Raw genomic sequence first — 17,459 nt, forward strand, 5'->3', positions numbered from 1 at the left:
GAACTTCGCGATCGAAGCCGGCATTTCAGGCGAAGGGCTGCGCATGCATGTGAACAGACTCCCGAATACCTATCATGATCTCCAGAATTATCACGATGATATCTTTGCATGAAAATATGACAGAGATGAGGAGGCCGGGCGTGCCATGTTTCCTCAGCTGTCCGTGGCTTTCAGGAAAATCTATTTCCAGTGTACTAATCGCAGTGGAAAAGTAGCCGCAATCATGTAGGCGTATGCTCGCGATTAACCTGAAAGATCTTCACAAATTGAGATTCTGGTCGTTACAAGTCAACCTCTGTGATCTGGGTTTACGACGATATTGATGGCGTTAATGTCCTGCTGACAAGGTGTCGTGTATTTTTTAATTACAGTGGTACAGTCTCCATTCACGGTCGAGTGCAGAACGGAGATTTAGTGTTCTTGAATGTGTCTTACGATGGTGGCTATGCTCTCCATGCATCTTGTCGTCGAATACAAAAATTGTGTTGCATACGTGAAGCCTCCCGAGGTCTCTGAAGCTTGACGTGGGATTTCAGAACCCTTTCGTGTTTGTTGCGTGAGAGAGTTCGACATTCAACTTCATCATTAAAGTGGTATGGCGTCACAGCTTGACTCTTCTAGAGCGAACCACAGCTGAACAATCAAGATGTCTCGCTCCAATGACCCAGGTCATTTCTTTCAAACCACAGATGCTCTTGAAACGACAGAGCGCAAATCGGCCAAAGCCAGAAACAAGCATGGCAACCCTATCAAATTGACGTCGAAAATTTTGGCCGCTGGAAGCCATGAGTGGGATGGCAGTGATAGCAAAATCTACGTGGCAGAAGCGGCGGGCGATATCAAGTCCGTAGATCTCGAAGTATGTAGCAAGACCATAGTCTGATCGAATGACTCCGGACTGACGTGACTCACTTTTAAGTCGAGGAAGATCGAAAAGATCTTCACCCAAGGCACCGCACCCCTGACCAGCGTCGCCGTTTGCCCACAGACCAAGACATTGTTCGCAGGATCATGGGACAAGTCCATCTATGCCATTTCATTGGGACGCAGCGAAGCCACTCGTACTCTGACTGGCCACGGAGACTTTGTCAAATGCCTGCTCGTGACCTCCCTTGGTGATCGTCCGATCTTGCTCTCCGGCGGTGCAGATTCAAATATCATCATTTGGGACATTTCTTCAAACGGTTTTGGCAAGCAACTACACAAGCTCAAGGGCCACACGAAAGCGCTACAGGACCTCACACTCGACCCACTCAGCCTACCGAACGATGCTGCTGGCCCAGCCGACTCATTTGTGCTGTTCAGCGCTAGCAGTGATCGCGAGATTCGCCGCTGGCACATCAGTGTTGATCGTGCCTATGAGCTGAACGAATCCATAGATAAGCCTATACGCGCGCATGAGACGAGCGTATATCGACTCGTGTGGGACAGCGACGGTGATCTCTGGACCGCATCAGCCGACAAGACGGTCAAGCACCTCGTGCGGTCGCGTGACTGGGAGGCCGACACCGTGCTTCAGCATCCTGATTTCGTGCGGGATGTCCTTGTAGACGAACGTACCGGACAGGTCGTGACAGGGTGTCGAGATGAAGAAGTGCGAGTATGGAATGCATCTAGTGGGAAGCTGGTGTGCACTTATACCGGACACTTTGAGGAGGTGACGGGACTCTTGTCTCTAGGCGTAGATCGTGTGGTCAGTGTCAGTATCGATGGCACTGTCCGACAGTGGAGTTTGAATAGTAAGGAAATGGCGCAGTACCAGGAATTACTCGCGAAGGAGGCAATTGGTGAGGCAAAAGAAGAAACTACTATCACCGCCAGCACTCTCACAGCTGAAGAGGAGGCCGAGCTTGCCGAGCTGATGGATGAAGATGACGACTAGACTTCAACTTTTGCGACAATTTGTCAAATTATAAAACACACGAGCCATGTCGTGCTTTTTAAACGACCTATAACATGAACCAAAACGACCTCTCGCACTGCCTTGTCCACCACATCTACATCATATATGTACACTATGCTACATGGGTATCATGAAATCCTGCAGCTGTCTAGTTGATCCTGCTTCCTGCAGCGATCTCCTTTTGAACCCACTTCTCGAGACCACCGCGAGCAACAATCTCTTGAACGTTAGGTGGAAGCTCTCCAACCTTCTGTGTCCACGATTGACCGTCCTTGCCCTCTTGAACGATAACCTGACTTCGTCGGACATCCCAGGTGAAAGTCCAGCCTGTCCGAATTGTCAGGGGAGCCTCCGCAGGCTTGGCTTCTGGCGCGGGAGGTGGAGAGTCAAGGCTCTGGCGGTTCTGCTTGGGTTCTGAGATGGGCTGTGTACCGGCCGGGCTCGCCGCAGGGACACCTTGCTCACCGAACGCGGATCGCAATCGCTCGATCAATTTCGGTACCTCAACGCCCATCAGAGCGTTGTTGATGGAATTGCGGCTGAAGATGTTACCAAAGCTGCCCGAGACGACCAATTGAATGCCCTTGGCAAGGATCGCTGTCGCGGCCTGTTCACGGGATGATCCACAACCAAAGTTGAATCCGGAGACCAGAATGTCGCCAGCCTTGGCGATCTTCGCGAATTCGGGATCATAGTTCTCCATCGTGACCGTGGCCATCTTCGCCGGGTCTGCGCTGAATGCGTCGTCATATGTGTATTTGCCAGGATAGATAGCATCCGTGTTCACGTTGTCGGCGTTACACCATACGATCTCTCCGGTAACCTTTTCGGGGAAGCCAGGGAGAATCTCTGTGAGGCTGTCGCTGCCCTCATCCTTTGACGTGCTTGAGGATGAGACGAGCCCGCTTAACTTCTCTTCGCCAGCCTTGACTGCAGCTTCTGCTTGGCGGACGAGCTTGTCGAGCGCGTCTTCAATACTGATCATACGGTCTTCCTCTTGGATGCCATCACCTTGACCGCGCTTGACGCCAGTCCAGTCCTCTGGCTTCTGGTACCAGCCTGGACCCGCAATCACACCCTTCAAGGCGCTTGCTGCCACAACCTCAGGGCTTGCGAGGTATGCCTTTGCTGCGGTACTGCCCATTCGACCCTTGAAGTTACGGTTGCTCGCAGAGATTCCGACCTCGCCGGGCTCCAGTAGTCCTGTTCCCAAACCAATGCAGGGTCCACAGCCGGCAGGCAGCGGCTGCGCACCTGCTTCCAGGAGAACTTGCCAGTCGCCCTGTTCTTCAGCGGCTTGCTGCTCTGGGATTGACGCGGCAGCGATATAGAACTTGACACCTTCTGCAATCTTAGGGATTTGGCCGTCTGCTCCTGCTGCAGTTTTAAAAACCTTCGCAGCAGCTGCGATATCACTCCTTCGAGAGTTCGTGCAAGATACGAGGTAGGCCTTGCTGACTCCGATGTTTTGCGCTTCCAGCTCCGCGAGAGGAGTCGCGACTTTGACCGAGTTCGGACCTGAGACATAGGGCGACAGAGTTGAAAGGTCCAGATATAGCTCCTTGGCATACGAAGCACCTTTATCAGCAGTCAACGGATCCGCGAACATCTCATCAAGTCTCTGGTGATTGAAGCGTTCGGTGGTTAAACTCGATGTGGCAGATGGCGCCTTGTACATGCTCGCTTCGGTGGCTTTGAACCGGAGCCAGCCTTTGAGAACGTCATCGATCGGGAACAATCCCGAAAGAGCACCCCACTCGGTCGTCATGTTCGCGATTGCCAGGCGATCATCTACAGGCAGGCTGCGCATGGTTTCCGTCGAGCCGGTAAACTCAATGGCGTGGTTGAGCACCTCGTCGTTGTTGAACAAACCACAGAGGGCTACAATCACGTCCTTACCGGTCACACCCTGAGGGAGCGTGCCCTGGAAGGTAACTTTGGCAATCGGAGGAATCTGCCACCATGTACGGCCTGTGGCCCAGATGCTTGCAGCATCAGTGCGCACAACAGGAGTTCCGAGACAGGCAACACCGCCATACATGTTGGAGTGACTGTCACTGGCTACCGCCATTGTTCCGGGCCACGCATAGCCTTCTTCAACCATGATCTGATGTCCAATGCCTCGCCCTGCTGGGTAAAAGTCCACTCCTTGCTGCTTCGCAAACTCCTCAATCTGTTGGTATTTCTTCAAGTTCTTCTCCGTCTTATTCTGGACATCGTGATCCAGAGTCATGACAATCTGCTTTGGGTTGTGGATTTTGCTGGCGCCGATGCTCATGAATTTGGTAGCGACAGGCCACGAATTGTCGTGCGTCATACATTGCTGCGGAGCGAGCGTAACGTAATCTCCAGACTTGACGAACTTGCCATCTGGCAATCCTTGAGAGTAGCGCTGGACAATCTTCTCTGTGAGCGTCTGCGGTGATGACGCTGCTGGCGCAGACTTCTTCAGGATCTCCGTAGGGGTGTTTTCGATTTGCGTGGAGAATGCATCGGTGAGCTCAGCCAAGCATCGCGGCGATGAAGTAGAAAAATGGCGCGGTCGGTCAAGCTGTGAGCGGACCGGGTGCGAGACTCGTAATGCAATTGTACTTCTCAGTGTTGTCTACGCGACGTCAGTATTCGTCGTCCTGCGGACCCCGGCATTATTTCAGTGTACTCTTACATTCCTAGCAAGCCTTTGCAATGCCCGACTGGGAGCAGCCCTTATGGTGAACATGTTTGCGTTTTCAATAATCAGAATCTATTTCATGCGCATCAAATGGCACGCGACTCGAATTTGGAGGATGATGCTTCAAAAGACAAAAAGTGAGGGCTGTCGGCACAGAAGAGAGCCAATGGGAAGCGAAAGAGGTAAGAAAGTCAATGGGTTGTTGCAGAATTACGGCGACATCGGCTTTGCCCGCCTCGTCACCAGTCCGTCTATGGTCACGAAGCTTGGTGGAGAAGCGAGACAGATGAGTCAAAATACCTAATCTGTAAATTTTATTTTAGTAAGCTTCATGTCAAGCGAGAACTCCAGGTCAGAGGTTTGAACCAACGGAGTTTCACCATCGACTGTTGCTTCAAATAAACAAGATGCCCTTCCGCGGTGATATTTACTACTTTGGAGCAGGCCCGGCCCCGCTACCTACTCCAGTGCTCGAGGAGGCTTCCAAGGTCCTGCTCAACTACAAGGATGGTGGCATTGGGATCACAGAAATCTCGCACAGAAGTGCAGATGCAAATGAGATACTCTCCCATGCGAAATCGGGTCTTCGTCAACTGCTTGATATCCCCGAGTCCGACGGCCCAGATGGATATCAGATTCTCTTTCTCCACGGGGGTGGTAGCGGAGAGTTCAGTGCCGTCGTGTACAATCTCGTCAGCGTGTGGGTTGCGAAGCAGCAGAAGCAGCTCAACATTGATATCAATGACGAAAGCAGTCTGCAAAGGTTGAGAGAACGTGTGGCTCAGATGAAGCTCGATTACCTCGTTACTGGTTCTTGGTCACTCAAAGCTTCTCAGGAGGCGGCACGGCTGATGGGCAGTGAACATGTCAACGTTGTCAGTGATTCCCGGAAACATAGAGAAGGCAAGTTCGGCCTCATTGCCGAACCCTCTACATGGAACTCCACGAAAAACGATGCCGATGTTGCCTTTACTTACTACTGCGATAATGAGACCGTTGATGGCGTCGAGTTTCCAGTCTCGCCCTCCGGACCCAATTTGGTGGCCGACATGAGCAGCAACTTCTTATCTCGCGCTGTTGATGTCCGGAAGCACGCCGTCATCTTCGGCGGCGCTCAGAAGAATATCGGAACCACAGGCATCACAATTGCTATTGTTTCAAACGCAATGTTACCTCCGCAGGCTGATATGGCCGACCCGACGCTTCTGCGAAAGCTGGGGCTGTCTGTGGGACCGGTCGTTTTGGACTGGCCGACCGTGGCAAAGAACAACAGTCTGTACAATACTTTGCCGATTTTCGACGTTTGGATTGCTGGGCAAGTCATGCAACGACTATTGGACATCCACCCGTCCTCTTCCGACTCAAAGATTGCTGGCCAACAGGCGGAGAGCGATCAAAAGTCTGCACTCTTGTACTCTATCTTAGACAAGCATGGCCAAGTCTATCAAGTCGTGCCTGACAAGAGCGCTCGGAGCAGGATGAACATATGCTTTCGGGTCAAAGGAGGCGATGCAGAAGCAGAAAAAGCCTTTGTTAAGGGCGCCGAGAGCCAAGGACTGTTCGGCCTTAAAGGCCATCGTAGTGTCGGTGGCATCCGCATCAGCAACTACAATGCTGTGCCAGTAGCCGCAGCAGAGAAGCTGGCTGCATACTTGGAGACATTTGCGAGCCAGTAATCGACTGGCTCGTGATTTAAGAAAAGATTAATCCGATGATACTATCGAAAACGCATTCTATTGTCACAATGAGGGAGTAACTTTTGCGATTCATCGACCGACCCTGTGGCGATTCCACGATCAGCAGCAATTTCGCTACGTTGGTTCTCATAATCCGTTGGAGATATCACTATAGATGACCTGTGTAGATTTGTTCGCGTCTCGAATTGAACTTGGGTGAAAGGAACAAGCACTGAGCATCGAACATTGCTGTGTGAACACAACGCCGCACGCTTTCGCGGAGTCACGCCCGCGTGTGATTCTCACACCATCATGGCACTGATGAAGGACGATCTCTGTTAGAGTACGCAGCCTGTTGAACGTACAGGAGTGCTGTGTCCAAGGATTCGAACAGGAACCATGACGCACATTGAAATACAGTCGGGAAACATCCCCCCGTCGACCCTTACCTGTCATGTCAAATAGCTGACTGCAAAGAGACTTCTCATCACAAGTTGATAAATCGTGCCTTTCGAGTTGGCTTGAAAATAGGATGTGAAGTTCGAGGCCTTGAAAATAGAAAGACGTGACATGTGAGATTGATGCACGCCCCAAAGGTGGTTTCGCAGAGTTCCTACGTTGTGAACAGACATCCGCACATGAAATTCAAGCATTCCAAATGACGTAATGAAGATATCGGAACACCACAGACAGAAGCGCGTCTCTTCCAGTTCCGCTCTAGCGTATTCGCGACGTCGGCGTCGTTTCCAAGTTCCTGCTGCACAAACCGTGCTATATGTAGGACGGTTTGATGGCTACCCAGGTATCGTCATAATTCATTGACTTTCATTTACGCACGATGAACGCATTGCTGGACATGTGGTAGACGTGGAGGGATCGAAGTATTTTTATCATGTCATAAAGCTTGCATGTTCAATACTTGACGGATTACTTCTATCGGTGTTCACGAACGAAAGTATGTTGGCTCGGCAGCTTCTCCAGGGGCCTACAAGGCAGTTGTTGGCCGCGCAAGGCCGAATAAGTCCTCGCATCACGACTGCGTTAACATCAAAAAGGTTCAGAGTTGGAGATTCGGGTGATAAGTAAGTGATTTCGATATAACCATCTCATTTATGCTGATCGCGGTTTTTGTACTGACATTTTCTCACAGCAAATCTGGACATATAAGCACGACACCTGAGCAAGGCATTCTCTTTTTTAACAACGTCTTGCCGCCGAATCTACAATGGCTTTTCCGGCTCTCCTCATCTCTCGAAAAGAAATCACCGCTTTCGGACGGCAATCAGACTGCAGAGAATCTTGGCATCGTGCACCCGCATACGTTGTTCAACGACGCTACCAAGACTGAATATGCCGGGCAAGTCAACGTTGTGGAAGTGCTGCCACGTCTCCGGGAAGGTGGCGCGTTTCTCAAATTCAGCTTTAGCTCGACTACAGATCCGAAAGCAGTTGCTCAAAGTATCAGCCAGCATCTTCGGGAGCATCGGACGCGAAGTTGGTGGAATCCATTTGCGAACGTGAAGGCGAGTTTGGTTCAAGGGACGCCATGGGTGGAAGACCTATCGCGTCGACCATCACGCAGGCTCAGGATCGAGTTCCTCCCAACAGAGCCCGGGAATCCAGTTGCAGAGTTAAGCCAAGAGCAGCTGTATGGGTTCTTCCGTTCGTTCGGAAAGCTCTCTGAGATTGTTCCTCAAGCATCCGACTCAAAAGTTCTCCCGCGCTTCGCTTATCTCGACTACTACTTTATGAGTCGTGCAATAATGGCAAAAAATTGTCTTCATGGTTATGTTGTGACCGAGGCGCAAGGAGGCGGCAAAACCGGAACCCTGCTTCGCTTGTCATATGAGAAAAAGGAACGGTTCAAGTGGTTCAGAGATACGATCTCGGGTCACTCTCGGATCGTTTTACCACTCCTCGTTGCACTCGTGGCCGGAATCACCGTGGCCGTTTTCGACCCAATCAGAACGCTCTCCATCAAAGCTCACATCACACGCGCTTTCCACGTCGAGGACAACGTGATATTCCGCTGGTTTCGTCGAACCGGCGAGGATATCATCAAAAGCGTACGCCAGCTTGGTGGTCTCGAACAGAGTTATGAGGCAGGCATGGAAGTTGTTTGGGAGGATCGCAAATCCGAGGTGGATAAAATCCAAGCTTGGCTGATGGAGAGTATAGACACGTTCATTATCGTCCAAGGTCCACGAGGAAGCGGCAAAAAGGAGCTGGTCATCGACCATGCTTTGCGGCACAAGATCGCAGCAAAAAGAGTGCTGGTTGTGGACTGCAAACCGGTAGCTGAGGCGCGCGGAGACGCTGGTACAATATCCGCTGCTGCGGCACAGGTTGGCTACTCTCCGGTATTCTCGTGGTTTAATAACTTCAGCGGTCTCTTGGATCTAGCAGCGCAAGGTCTGACAGGAGTGAAAGCTGGATTTTCAGAGACACTCGAAAACCAACTGGTCAAGATTTGGGTCAAGACTTCTGCTGCACTGAAGAGCATCGCCCTCGAATCTCGGAGAAAGGATGACAAAGACGCGAAGCTCAGCGATGATGAGTACCTAGAAGCACACCCGGAGCATCGTCCCGTGGTCGTCATCGAAAACTTCCTGCACAGAAGTAACGATCCGGGCGCCAGCTTGGTATACGACAAATTGGCACAATGGGCAGCTGAACTGACAACCTCAAACATTGCTCACGTGATATTTTTGACGAATGATGTGGCATTCAGCAAGTCTTTGAGTAAAGCATTGCCAGACCGCGTCTTCCATCAGATCTCCCTAGGCGACTGTTCACCCGAAGTCGCTAAGCGATATGTCATCAATCGCCTAGATTTTGACGCGGATACCAAGAAGATTGTTGTAAAAGAAGGCGAGGAAGAAGTGAAAGTTCTGACACCAAGTCAGAAACGAAAAGATCTCCATGAACTTGACGAGGTAATCGGGCTCCTTGGAGGCCGTCTAACAGACTTGGAATTTTTTGCTAGACGCATCAAAGCCGGTGAGACGCCCTCAAAGGCCGCTAGGGAGATCATTGATCAATCAGCGTCAGAGATTCTGAAAATGTTCCTGCTCAAAACGAATGAAGAGCGTGATTGGACCACGCTCCAGGCGTGGACGGTAATTCGGAGTCTTGCAGAGAACGACTCTTTGCGGTTTAATGAGCTGCTGATGTCCGACTCGTTCAAGACAGATGGCGAGAAGGCGATCGCCGCTCTCGAACAAGCTGAGCTTGTCTCCGTGCAGTCGTATAACGGACGACCGTTCAGTGTTAAGCCAGGAAAGCCTGTCTACCAGTCAGCCTTCCAGAGACTAGTCAACGATAACGTCCTCAGAGCGAAGATGGATCTCGTCTTGTTGAACAATGCGATCTCGAACCAAACGAAGACCATCGAAAAACTTGAGCAAGAACTACATTTACTTGCTGAGCTGCCTAGACAGCCTGTCGAACTACGCGAGCGAGTACAATGGCTGTTGACTAACATATCAACGGCACAGAAAAAAATCGAGACTTTCGAGAAGGAGAGCACCGACTTGAAGAAGATCTTGACTACGGAATTCTAACTATAATTTCGTCAAGGTCGGCTTTTTATATTTCCTTGGAGTACCCTGTCGCGTTGTTCCTCACTACCTGCAGACGGCTGTCCTAGCATTTTTACGATGTGGTAATTGCAACGTGGCTACCTATTGCAGTGTGATATTTTTATGAATGTGAATTGTACTTGCAATATGCTGAAAAGGTTGGGCGCGATGTGAGGCGTCTGTGGCTTAGACCTGGACAATGGCCTCTTTACACATCTGGAAAAGCTCGCACCCCTGTTTTTCTGTATAATGAAAACATTCTACTCTTCATCACTACTCTGTATGTCTTGATCCTTTTCTTGACTCTTCGCAAGTAGCTTTTCCCAGTCTCGAGCGAATTCGCGTAGGCCTTCGCCGCTTGCGCTTGCATCCACGACATCTCGTGGGAGCTTATGAGCGCTGTACTGAGGCGTACTGAAGCTGTTTGCCTCAGGGTCGTCTTTCCTGACCAGTCTGAGCTCGGGCAGCCAGAATTCCTCCTCGGCATCCTCTTCCTCGATATCATCATCATCGTCGTCATCGGCGTCGAGGTCATCATTATCGTCGAACTCGCTTTCCTCAGTAGCTTGTTCCTCTAATCCCGAAGTCGAACTACAGCCTTCTGATCCTCGAATGCTTAACCGAACAAACTTTGTTTCGTCAAGCGGCTGTGAAAGAGACTCTGGGGGCTCATCCATGGTTAACAATTCAAGCCATCCGAAGAGCAGAGGGTCCGTTCGTGGTGCCCAAGGATTGAAATCTATCAGCCAAACCCTGTCGTGAGGGGGAGGAATATAGACATCGAAAACAAAATGCTCGTCTGGGAATGCATCTCGTAAGCGAACTGCAAAGAATTCCAATATAATGTCTCGGATCTTGTTTTGCAACGGGAAAAGGAACTTGTAATGGTTCAAGTCGCGTTGGCATATCGCCAGCAATTTTCGACCACGAACGAAACATCTGAATTCAAGTGACGGATTGATCTTCTCGATGGTCTTCCTTAAAACCAGAGCATAAGAGATCTCCTCGGATTCAATGCTTGACTCAGGGGAGTCGACACAATCGTCGAATGCATGTTCTAGATCATGGGTAACGAAATCAGAACTTTTCAACAACAGGTACACGTCACTAGGCACTCGACAAGCCATCGTGTTACTGTTCATCCAGGTGGCGTCCTTGGGAGCTGACCAATTGAGCTTCGGCACGACACTACCACCTAGCTCTGCTATGGTCTTCGAGATGGCCGTATGTATGTCTCGCCACTCGGCTGCAACATCTTCGTCTTCGTCTTCGTCATCGTCTTCATCCTCTCCAGTAGCCGCTGCCGGAGCTGAAATGATGCTTTTACCCCTGTCGGACCATTGTACTGGAGTAGTATCTTCGTCCGATGGCAGCACTATCCCATCCGCACGAAGGTAATCTAGGAATGGCTTGCTTAAGGGAATCAAACGGGCCTTCGGAGTTATGTTTCGAAATCTTCCGTAAGAGTCAGTAATGATTCGCAACCAGAAATTTGAACCATGCATTACCTAGGGTGCCAATAGTTATACGAGCAATGCAATATATGGGCCTTAGTCACTGGTGGAAACGGTAATGGCGTTGCCCCATTGTCGATGTCCTCAGTGAGTTGTTCATCATTGTCAAGAATAGCGGGCATAGTGGAAACAAAGTCGAATTCTTCGCGACGGTGTTTGGACACCAACGATAATTTCAAACGCCTTCTAGAAATGTTCTCAACTAGAACCTTGGAAGCGCGTCTACAGAATCAATTAATTCAGTAGTGAGCACATGTACATGTATGACTCCTCCAATTTTATGCGCATATTTCAATTGCCATAATTTATGCAATGATGAAATTCTTGTGGGGCAAACAAGCAATTATGCACGCCTCGGTTGATGCCGGCGCATGTCGTCTGTATACATGTATGTGAACTGCAACCTACCTACTACGTCAATTGCGATAAATCTTTCCTGTTCCCAAGAACAAGTACAACGTGCAACAGCCATGTCTTCTAATGTAGGACTTTCTACGCCAAGAGGATCAGGAACCTCCGGCTATGTTCAGAAAAACTCGGCACATCTTAGGCCCCGCGACAACGTACAACCATACCCCACCAAGGACACGGACATCACCAGACATCGACAAAGACAACCCGACAAGGAGATCTTGGAGCATGAACGCAAGCGCGAGATTGAGGTCAAAGTTTTTGAGCTGAGGGACAAATTAGAAGAAGAAGGGTATGCATAGATCCGAAAAAGTTCTTGACCTTGCGGTTTGACAATATCTAACAATCCGTGGGCAGTGTCGACGAGGATGAGATCGACGATCAGTGCGATGCTCTGCGCAAGAAGCTTGACGCCGAACAAACGCATTCGACTAAAGCTTCGACAGCACGAGGCTTGAAGTCACACCAGGTTCATGACATTGCGAAAGCCAAGATCGAGGAAAGTGAGCGGTTGCGAAAGGCCTTCGGAATTAGCAAGGACTATGAGGAAGGCAGCCACTGGCGAAGACAGGAGGAGAGAAAGATGGAACTAGAGCGCGAGCGTGCAAACGGGGAGATAGGACGAGACAGAGACTGATGGGCATCCCTCGCGGGCTGCTATACTTGCGAATGACTTTTAGCGAGGTGTTGGAATCATTGATGGAGTGGGAAGACGCTATGTTCATCATGAAGAATACGACACGGATGTGTTGGCGCACATCGGTTCACCCCTGCACATGCACGACAAGCAAAGTCATTATCGCGGAGAGAGCTTATCATGTGATGTTGATGCTCGGAAGAAGCCTGCGCAAGACTTTGTCACATGTGGGGTGACAAATCAAGGCATGACACAATATGCTCTCAGAGTCGGAAGTAACGCGCCCAGGTGGTGGTGAAATTACTGGTGCGACACACAACTTCGTCACCATTAGCATAACTGCGTACGCGGGTACTCTGCCTTGTCGCGCCAGCCTGGATGACTTCAAGGATCTGCTTTGTCGCACGTCCAGCCTCAGCTCATGACTGAGCTTGTCATCACTCGATATCTCTACCACTTTCAATTCTGTGGTGCCGACGAACCTCGACAAATCAAGGATCTTGGGAGGCTTTCATTCAGAGATTCCCGCTCAGTCTCTCTGGTCACTCTTGTCAACATGGAGACAGCGAGGGCCAGCTCTAGTGGGGCGTCCACTCTTGTCAATTTGAAAACAGAGGAGTCCAGCTCTACCAAAACATCAACAGAGCCTGAGCGACGCCTTCACGAGTATGTACATGATATAGTGTGACATCTCCGGCGACTAAACCTAAGGCGACAGACTCCTTTCTCGCGATATGGTCGACCTCTATGTCGGAGAGAAAAACACGCATTGGGTTCTGCACCATAAGCTTCTGTGCTATCGTTCCCGTCACTTTCGCAACCTCCTGTACGACCAGAAGAAGGGAAGCAACAAGAGTGACATCCTCGGACTCTCGGAAGTAGATGACACTGCGTTCGAACTCTTCGTCGGCTGGCTCTACTCCGAGAAGATCCTGTCGCCTAAAACAGAGGATGAGCTCACTTCCTTGTTCAACTTATATCTGATGGGCGAGGAATGGGATATTAAGAAACTTGTGCTCGAGAGTCTAGCTGTTGTGCGCAACTGGTACCGCGATACCGATACCATGCCAACTCTGCGTCGCGTGCAGTACGTGTACAAGAATACCGTGGGTGAGTCGCCCATGCGAAAATTGCTCGTTTCGCTGGTTGCACGGATGTTGGTGCTCGGAAGCGACTTCCCGAAGCACTGGAAAAATGCACTGCAGAGCGATGGCCAGCTGGCGGTGGATATTATCGAATGCTTGCAGAATTGGCGTCTCGGACCGGACAAGGTACCGGATCCGAGAGAGGAGAACGTACTCCCTGTCGTCGAAGGACTGAAGGAGAAGGTCAATATCAAAGTCGAAGACGAAGAAGAAGAAGATTTTCAGCTGGACTGGTCGCGAGGTCGTCTGGGCCCAGACAGCGACACGGACTGAAACTGCCAGGCCTAGGGTCATCCGCGGTTGGTGCTCCCATTCAGGACCCATCGCCAAGCTCGACTTTCAATATTAGGACGAAAGCATGACGAATAGGGCGCGAAAAGAATGTAGCAGACTCGTTGTTGCATCTCGTAGAATCTGCATCACCTCCTGTCAATGTTATGAGATCGATTGATAATAATGAATAACAAATCAGCATTCATTTTTTCGTTTGTGCCGTGCCTGTTCGCTGCTCATCGCCCGTTTCTTGTGCGTGATTCATGCTGTGTTGATCCTTTGGAATTGATTCATCATCGCCATCAGTCTCCGCTTCCTTGTCGTCACGGTCCCCGTCCAATTTCTTGTATTTGCGCCGTGATTTCTTCGTCGCACTAGCCTTCTTTTTTCTTTTGATCTCCTGCTGGATAGCAGTGCGACTTTGCGAGCCTTTCTCCATGAAATCTAGACGTTCCGCGAGTATGCGTCTTGCTAATTTGCGGTTTTGATCACGACTGCGAGTCTCTTGACATTTCACAACAATGCCGGTCGGCAAGTGTTTAAGCTGAACTGCGGAAGAGGTTTTGTTGATTTTCTGGCCTCCCGGCCCGGAACCTTTCAAGAAGGACTCGTCTAGATCTGATTCTGGAATCACGAGACGTGGTGGCAATGCCTTATTACCCAATAATCTGGGGTATGTAGAAAAGCCGCGGAAATGACAAACCGAGGTCGCATGGCGAATTTGTCGTGGGCTCGCGAGCCACGAATTCACGACCCGCAAAAACATATTTCATTCACAAAGGTGACAGTGTTGTCAGATCAAATTGTTAGGATGAAGTCATCGTGCACCCCGACCTAGCCTTGTATCTTATCGTCGAGTGGCTTGGACCGAACGATCCTCCCAAGCTTGAATTCAATTTACGCGCACGGGCAAGCGTGAGACTTTCGCGTGAAAAGCCAGATCCCGTCGCGTCATACTGAGAATTTGCGGGCGTGACACGTGAACATGAAGGACGACCGAATGCACATCTGCATTGTACGATGATGCGCACAACAGATATTTCGTGATTGGCGCACTACAATGACACTATGGTCCGGAGACATCGCATTGGATGCGCAAAGATCTCTGAGAGGTATGTTGGCCGCTGGAAAACACTATTCGATATGCTTTATTGACCAATGCTGCTTTCACAGGCGTCTCATTGCTGCGAACAGGGGCAAACGACCGGGCAGCAATATTAGCAGAGTCGTCTTTGAAATTCTTATCTTTGGTCGAAACTGACCGCGTACCTCTTCATCTCTGCGCTGGGGCCCCTTACAGCGTTAATATCAACGATGAGCAGACAGGAGCGTATCTGAGCAGTGTCTTGCTGCCTGTCGGCGACTTTGCCGACAATCAAACAGGCACTGCGTGGTGGCAGGGTGCTCGTGGCGATTCTCCTCTCGGCTTGTTGATTGCTTGCGATGAACCCATAATCACTGCTTCAGCCAGCGTTCGACCTAGGGTGACGGAGCTATTGTTCTATGCCAGCCGGAACCACAGAGATGACAAATGCGGACGTCTCACACCTCCACATTCTCCTGATGCGAATCCCAGTCCAGATACGATACTTCAAACAAACATTGCGATTTATGCGGTCCCGTTATCCTCAGACCTAATCACTAATCTTGACGCATCAACAACAATCTCTCCGTCTCACGGAGGTCCAGTCGAGCCAACTTTCATTTCATGCGCATATGATGCCGGAGCCGATGCGGAGGCTATCAACATGCCTCCGACGCGAAAGCGTAAGAGCCTAGACGACACGTTTGACGAGGCCGCCGAGCGGCGCCGCAAAGCAAGACGCATAGGAATTGAAAATGCGGCAGCTTCTGGGCAGGCGCAGACTCTTTCGGGGACCCTCCCGAGCCTGAAACATCGGAGGGCTACAAGCAGTAGCCATTCAGTCCCTATTCAAACGCGCCCGCTTTCACGGGCTTCTAGCATATCGAACCCGATGCAAGGAGGTAGCAGAGAAGCATCACTCCCTGCCACGACCAAGCGCTCAGGCCTTTCCCGCGTCAAGAGCGTATCCAATCTACCCGAGAATGCTGACAAGGACTCAACGGAAATCAAAAACAAGGACGTAGTCTCTCGTGTCGTGATGGCTGGGATGCGCCTGTATGGATTTTCGCAGAGCAAATCGAGAAAGTCGCGAGCCGAATCGATAAGCCAAGAAACCAGCGAGCTTGCCGAAACTCAAAGTAGCGATGAAGAGTATAAACTACTCTACCACCAAGTTTACAAAGCGACATGCTTCGCCTTCCGTCGCCAAATGCAGAATGTTGCATTACTTGGCCACTCCGAGGCATTAAGAGAGACTGCAGACAAACTACTTGCCGTTTTCTGCGCCGATCCTCTCTCGACTCAGATTGCGACTTTCGAAGACGAAGTCACTCCTGGTGGCCGAAAGGTATTCGGAACAACTGGCTCGCTTGCGTCAGCGACGGAGACATTCTCGGTATCGGGTCCTACAGGGCGCAGCGTGGAAAACACCCCATGCAACGGATCGAGGACCTTTGCCTTGAACGTCACAACGGGAGCAGTAATGATTGTATGAAGTGATATCCACGCGTAGAGCCTCAATTCTTGAAACACTCAGGGTGACGCAGCCCTTCTTCCATTGCTCGTATTTGTGCCTGCTCCACTCTGACCACCGTTGTTCACATCGAAGCCGAACATTCTGTCTCCATCTTCATCTTCGAAAGTCAACTCTTCTCCCGTGGCACTCTCCGTCCGCGAGTGACCGGCGGCGCTGACAACCTGATGTCTTCGAGGTAGGAAAAATCCAGCGAGCCTATCTAGTGTCCTTTCCCGAAAGGAGGTCGTCCGCTCGGTGAAACCGCCGAGAGGTAGGTATTGGTTGTACTTTTCGCGGTACGCTCGTATCATTGGTCCAATGGCGTAGACCAGCAGGGCGTATAGCACACATGCTATCAGCGCAGGCACGAACACAATCTAGGGCCAGGCTCAGTCATCAGTCAGGAGTGTACAGAGGGTGGTGGTTGGAAGACAGCGCAAGCTCACCTTCACTGCATCGAAGAAACCCATGATAGGCGGGAATGTTGATGAAGCGCAGCCTTAGCGACAGATGAAGAAAATCCGCAATTTCACATGTGTTGGGTCGATGACGTTAGCGGACCTGAATGCGAAGATGCTGTGGGCGCGACTTTCCCAAGAGCCATCCAGCACTGACTTGGACAAGACCGGGGGTCTCGGAGTTAAGCACCTCCGTATCTAGTATGGCAGACTTCTGCTGGCTCGAACGTCACGACAATCGAAGTATGCAGGTGAACCGTTACTGTGACTCGCTACCATATAAGAACAAAATGGCGTATAGAGACAACGTTCTCACAAAGCTTGATCGCTATGATGTTGGCGATGAACGGAAACCATGAAAAGCATAATGTGATGCCTAATTCTAGCCACAAGCTTTGAAAATTGCAAATGACATCTAAACAAATTTACAGAGAAGCAGAATCGCCACGAAAAACCACCCTGCTGCATTGCTCTAGGACTATGCAGTTGTCCACCCGACCCAACCCTCATTCCAATATGCAATGCCATGTTCAGAAAATCCCCAAACAGCCACAAGAAAAAATCTTCTTGTAAAAACATGCTCGTCGCAT

The 17,459-nt window shown here is 50.4% G+C and overlaps 10 protein-coding genes across 10 annotated transcripts; 6 read left to right on the forward strand and 4 right to left on the reverse strand.

Annotated features, from left to right (window-relative positions):
- The first annotated feature begins 578 nt into the window (after positions 1-578).
- Positions 579-1,988, forward strand: K489DRAFT_348895 (WD domain-containing protein). The gene is made up of 2 exons (XM_033602385.1): positions 579-859; positions 920-1,988. The coding sequence occupies exons 1-2, from the start codon at positions 647-649 to the stop codon at positions 1,880-1,882; spliced, it is 1,176 nt and encodes a 391-aa protein (XP_033464534.1). The 5' UTR covers positions 579-646; the 3' UTR covers positions 1,883-1,988.
- K489DRAFT_391957 (homoaconitase) lies at positions 1,879-4,707 on the reverse strand. The gene is made up of 2 exons (XM_033606718.1): positions 4,569-4,707; positions 1,879-4,508 (listed from the first exon to the last, which is right to left on the reverse strand). The coding sequence occupies exons 1-2, from the start codon at positions 4,620-4,622 to the stop codon at positions 2,052-2,054; spliced, it is 2,511 nt and encodes an 836-aa protein (XP_033464535.1). The 5' UTR covers positions 4,623-4,707; the 3' UTR covers positions 1,879-2,051.
- A 167-nt stretch (positions 4,708-4,874) lies between these two features.
- K489DRAFT_375605 (phosphoserine aminotransferase) lies at positions 4,875-6,746 on the forward strand. Its single transcript, XM_033603723.1, has one exon. It carries the CDS (start codon positions 4,982-4,984, stop codon positions 6,248-6,250), a length of 1,269 nt encoding a protein of 422 aa, XP_033464536.1. The 5' UTR covers positions 4,875-4,981; the 3' UTR covers positions 6,251-6,746.
- Positions 6,747-7,207: 461 nt separating this feature from the next.
- On the forward strand, positions 7,208-9,813 carry K489DRAFT_406184 (uncharacterized protein; the record flags this gene model as incomplete). The annotated part of the gene is made up of 2 exons (XM_033607224.1): positions 7,208-7,332; positions 7,401-9,813. 2 exons carry the CDS (start codon positions 7,208-7,210, stop codon positions 9,811-9,813), a joined length of 2,538 nt encoding a protein of 845 aa, XP_033464537.1.
- K489DRAFT_348905 (D123-domain-containing protein) lies at positions 9,810-11,580 on the reverse strand. The gene is made up of 2 exons (XM_033602386.1): positions 11,340-11,580; positions 9,810-11,286 (listed from the first exon to the last, which is right to left on the reverse strand). The coding sequence occupies exons 1-2, from the start codon at positions 11,465-11,467 to the stop codon at positions 10,092-10,094; spliced, it is 1,323 nt and encodes a 440-aa protein (XP_033464538.1). The 5' UTR covers positions 11,468-11,580; the 3' UTR covers positions 9,810-10,091.
- A 235-nt stretch (positions 11,581-11,815) lies between these two features.
- K489DRAFT_406186 (cwf21-domain-containing protein) lies at positions 11,816-12,393 on the forward strand (the record flags this gene model as incomplete). Its single annotated transcript, XM_033607225.1, has 2 exons — positions 11,816-12,048; positions 12,114-12,393. 2 exons carry the CDS (start codon positions 11,816-11,818, stop codon positions 12,391-12,393), a joined length of 513 nt encoding a protein of 170 aa, XP_033464539.1.
- Positions 12,394-12,878: 485 nt separating this feature from the next.
- Positions 12,879-13,912, forward strand: K489DRAFT_18459 (uncharacterized protein). Its single transcript, XM_033599484.1, has one exon. It carries the CDS (start codon positions 13,128-13,130, stop codon positions 13,809-13,811), a length of 684 nt encoding a protein of 227 aa, XP_033464540.1. The 5' UTR covers positions 12,879-13,127; the 3' UTR covers positions 13,812-13,912.
- A 203-nt stretch (positions 13,913-14,115) lies between these two features.
- On the reverse strand, positions 14,116-14,475 carry K489DRAFT_302942 (uncharacterized protein; the record flags this gene model as incomplete). Its single annotated transcript, XM_033600468.1, has 1 exon — positions 14,116-14,475. A coding segment is annotated over one exon (360 nt), but the record flags the coding sequence as incomplete, so codon positions are not given.
- A 121-nt stretch (positions 14,476-14,596) lies between these two features.
- On the forward strand, positions 14,597-16,569 carry K489DRAFT_427851 (uncharacterized protein). Its single transcript, XM_033608315.1, has 2 exons — positions 14,597-14,923; positions 14,985-16,569. Exons 1-2 carry the CDS (start codon positions 14,872-14,874, stop codon positions 16,388-16,390), a joined length of 1,458 nt encoding a protein of 485 aa, XP_033464542.1. The 5' UTR covers positions 14,597-14,871; the 3' UTR covers positions 16,391-16,569.
- On the reverse strand, positions 16,429-16,881 carry K489DRAFT_406189 (uncharacterized protein; the record flags this gene model as incomplete). The annotated part of the gene is made up of 2 exons (XM_033607226.1): positions 16,429-16,788; positions 16,858-16,881. The coding sequence occupies 2 exons, from the start codon at positions 16,879-16,881 to the stop codon at positions 16,429-16,431; spliced, it is 384 nt and encodes a 127-aa protein (XP_033464543.1).
- Between the last annotated feature and the right edge of the window lie 578 nt (positions 16,882-17,459).

The sequence above is a fragment of the Dissoconium aciculare genome (genome assembly GCF_010015565.1).
Source record: "Dissoconium aciculare CBS 342.82 unplaced genomic scaffold K489scaffold_1, whole genome shotgun sequence".
Taxonomy (NCBI): Eukaryota; Fungi; Ascomycota; class Dothideomycetes; order Mycosphaerellales; family Dissoconiaceae; genus Dissoconium; species Dissoconium aciculare.

What these genes read in the sequence shown, in the direction of transcription:
- K489DRAFT_348905 (XM_033602386.1), bottom strand. Translation starts at nt 11,467, where the DNA reads ATGCCCGCTATTCTTGACAATGATGAACAACTCACTGAGGACATCGAC. An exon ending in TATAACTATTGGCACCCTAG is followed by an intron (nt 11,287 to 11,339) that starts GTAATGCATGGT and finishes CTCTTACGGAAG; the next exon opens with ATTTCGAAACATAACTCCGA.
- K489DRAFT_18459 (XM_033599484.1), top strand. Translation starts at nt 13,128, where the DNA reads ATGGTCGACCTCTATGTCGGAGAGAAAAACACGCATTGGGTTCTGCAC.
- K489DRAFT_391957 (XM_033606718.1), bottom strand. Translation starts at nt 4,622, where the DNA reads ATGTTCACCATAAGGGCTGCTCCCAGTCGGGCATTGCAAAGGCTTGCT. An exon ending in TGCAAAGGCTTGCTAGGAAT is followed by an intron (nt 4,509 to 4,568) that starts GTAAGAGTACAC and finishes GACGTCGCGTAG; the next exon opens with ACAACACTGAGAAGTACAAT.
- K489DRAFT_427851 (XM_033608315.1), top strand. Translation starts at nt 14,872, where the DNA reads ATGACACTATGGTCCGGAGACATCGCATTGGATGCGCAAAGATCTCTG. An exon ending in TGCGCAAAGATCTCTGAGAG is followed by an intron (nt 14,924 to 14,984) that starts GTATGTTGGCCG and finishes CTGCTTTCACAG; the next exon opens with GCGTCTCATTGCTGCGAACA.
- K489DRAFT_375605 (XM_033603723.1), top strand. Translation starts at nt 4,982, where the DNA reads ATGCCCTTCCGCGGTGATATTTACTACTTTGGAGCAGGCCCGGCCCCG.
- K489DRAFT_348895 (XM_033602385.1), top strand. Translation starts at nt 647, where the DNA reads ATGTCTCGCTCCAATGACCCAGGTCATTTCTTTCAAACCACAGATGCT. An exon ending in TCAAGTCCGTAGATCTCGAA is followed by an intron (nt 860 to 919) that starts GTATGTAGCAAG and finishes CTCACTTTTAAG; the next exon opens with TCGAGGAAGATCGAAAAGAT.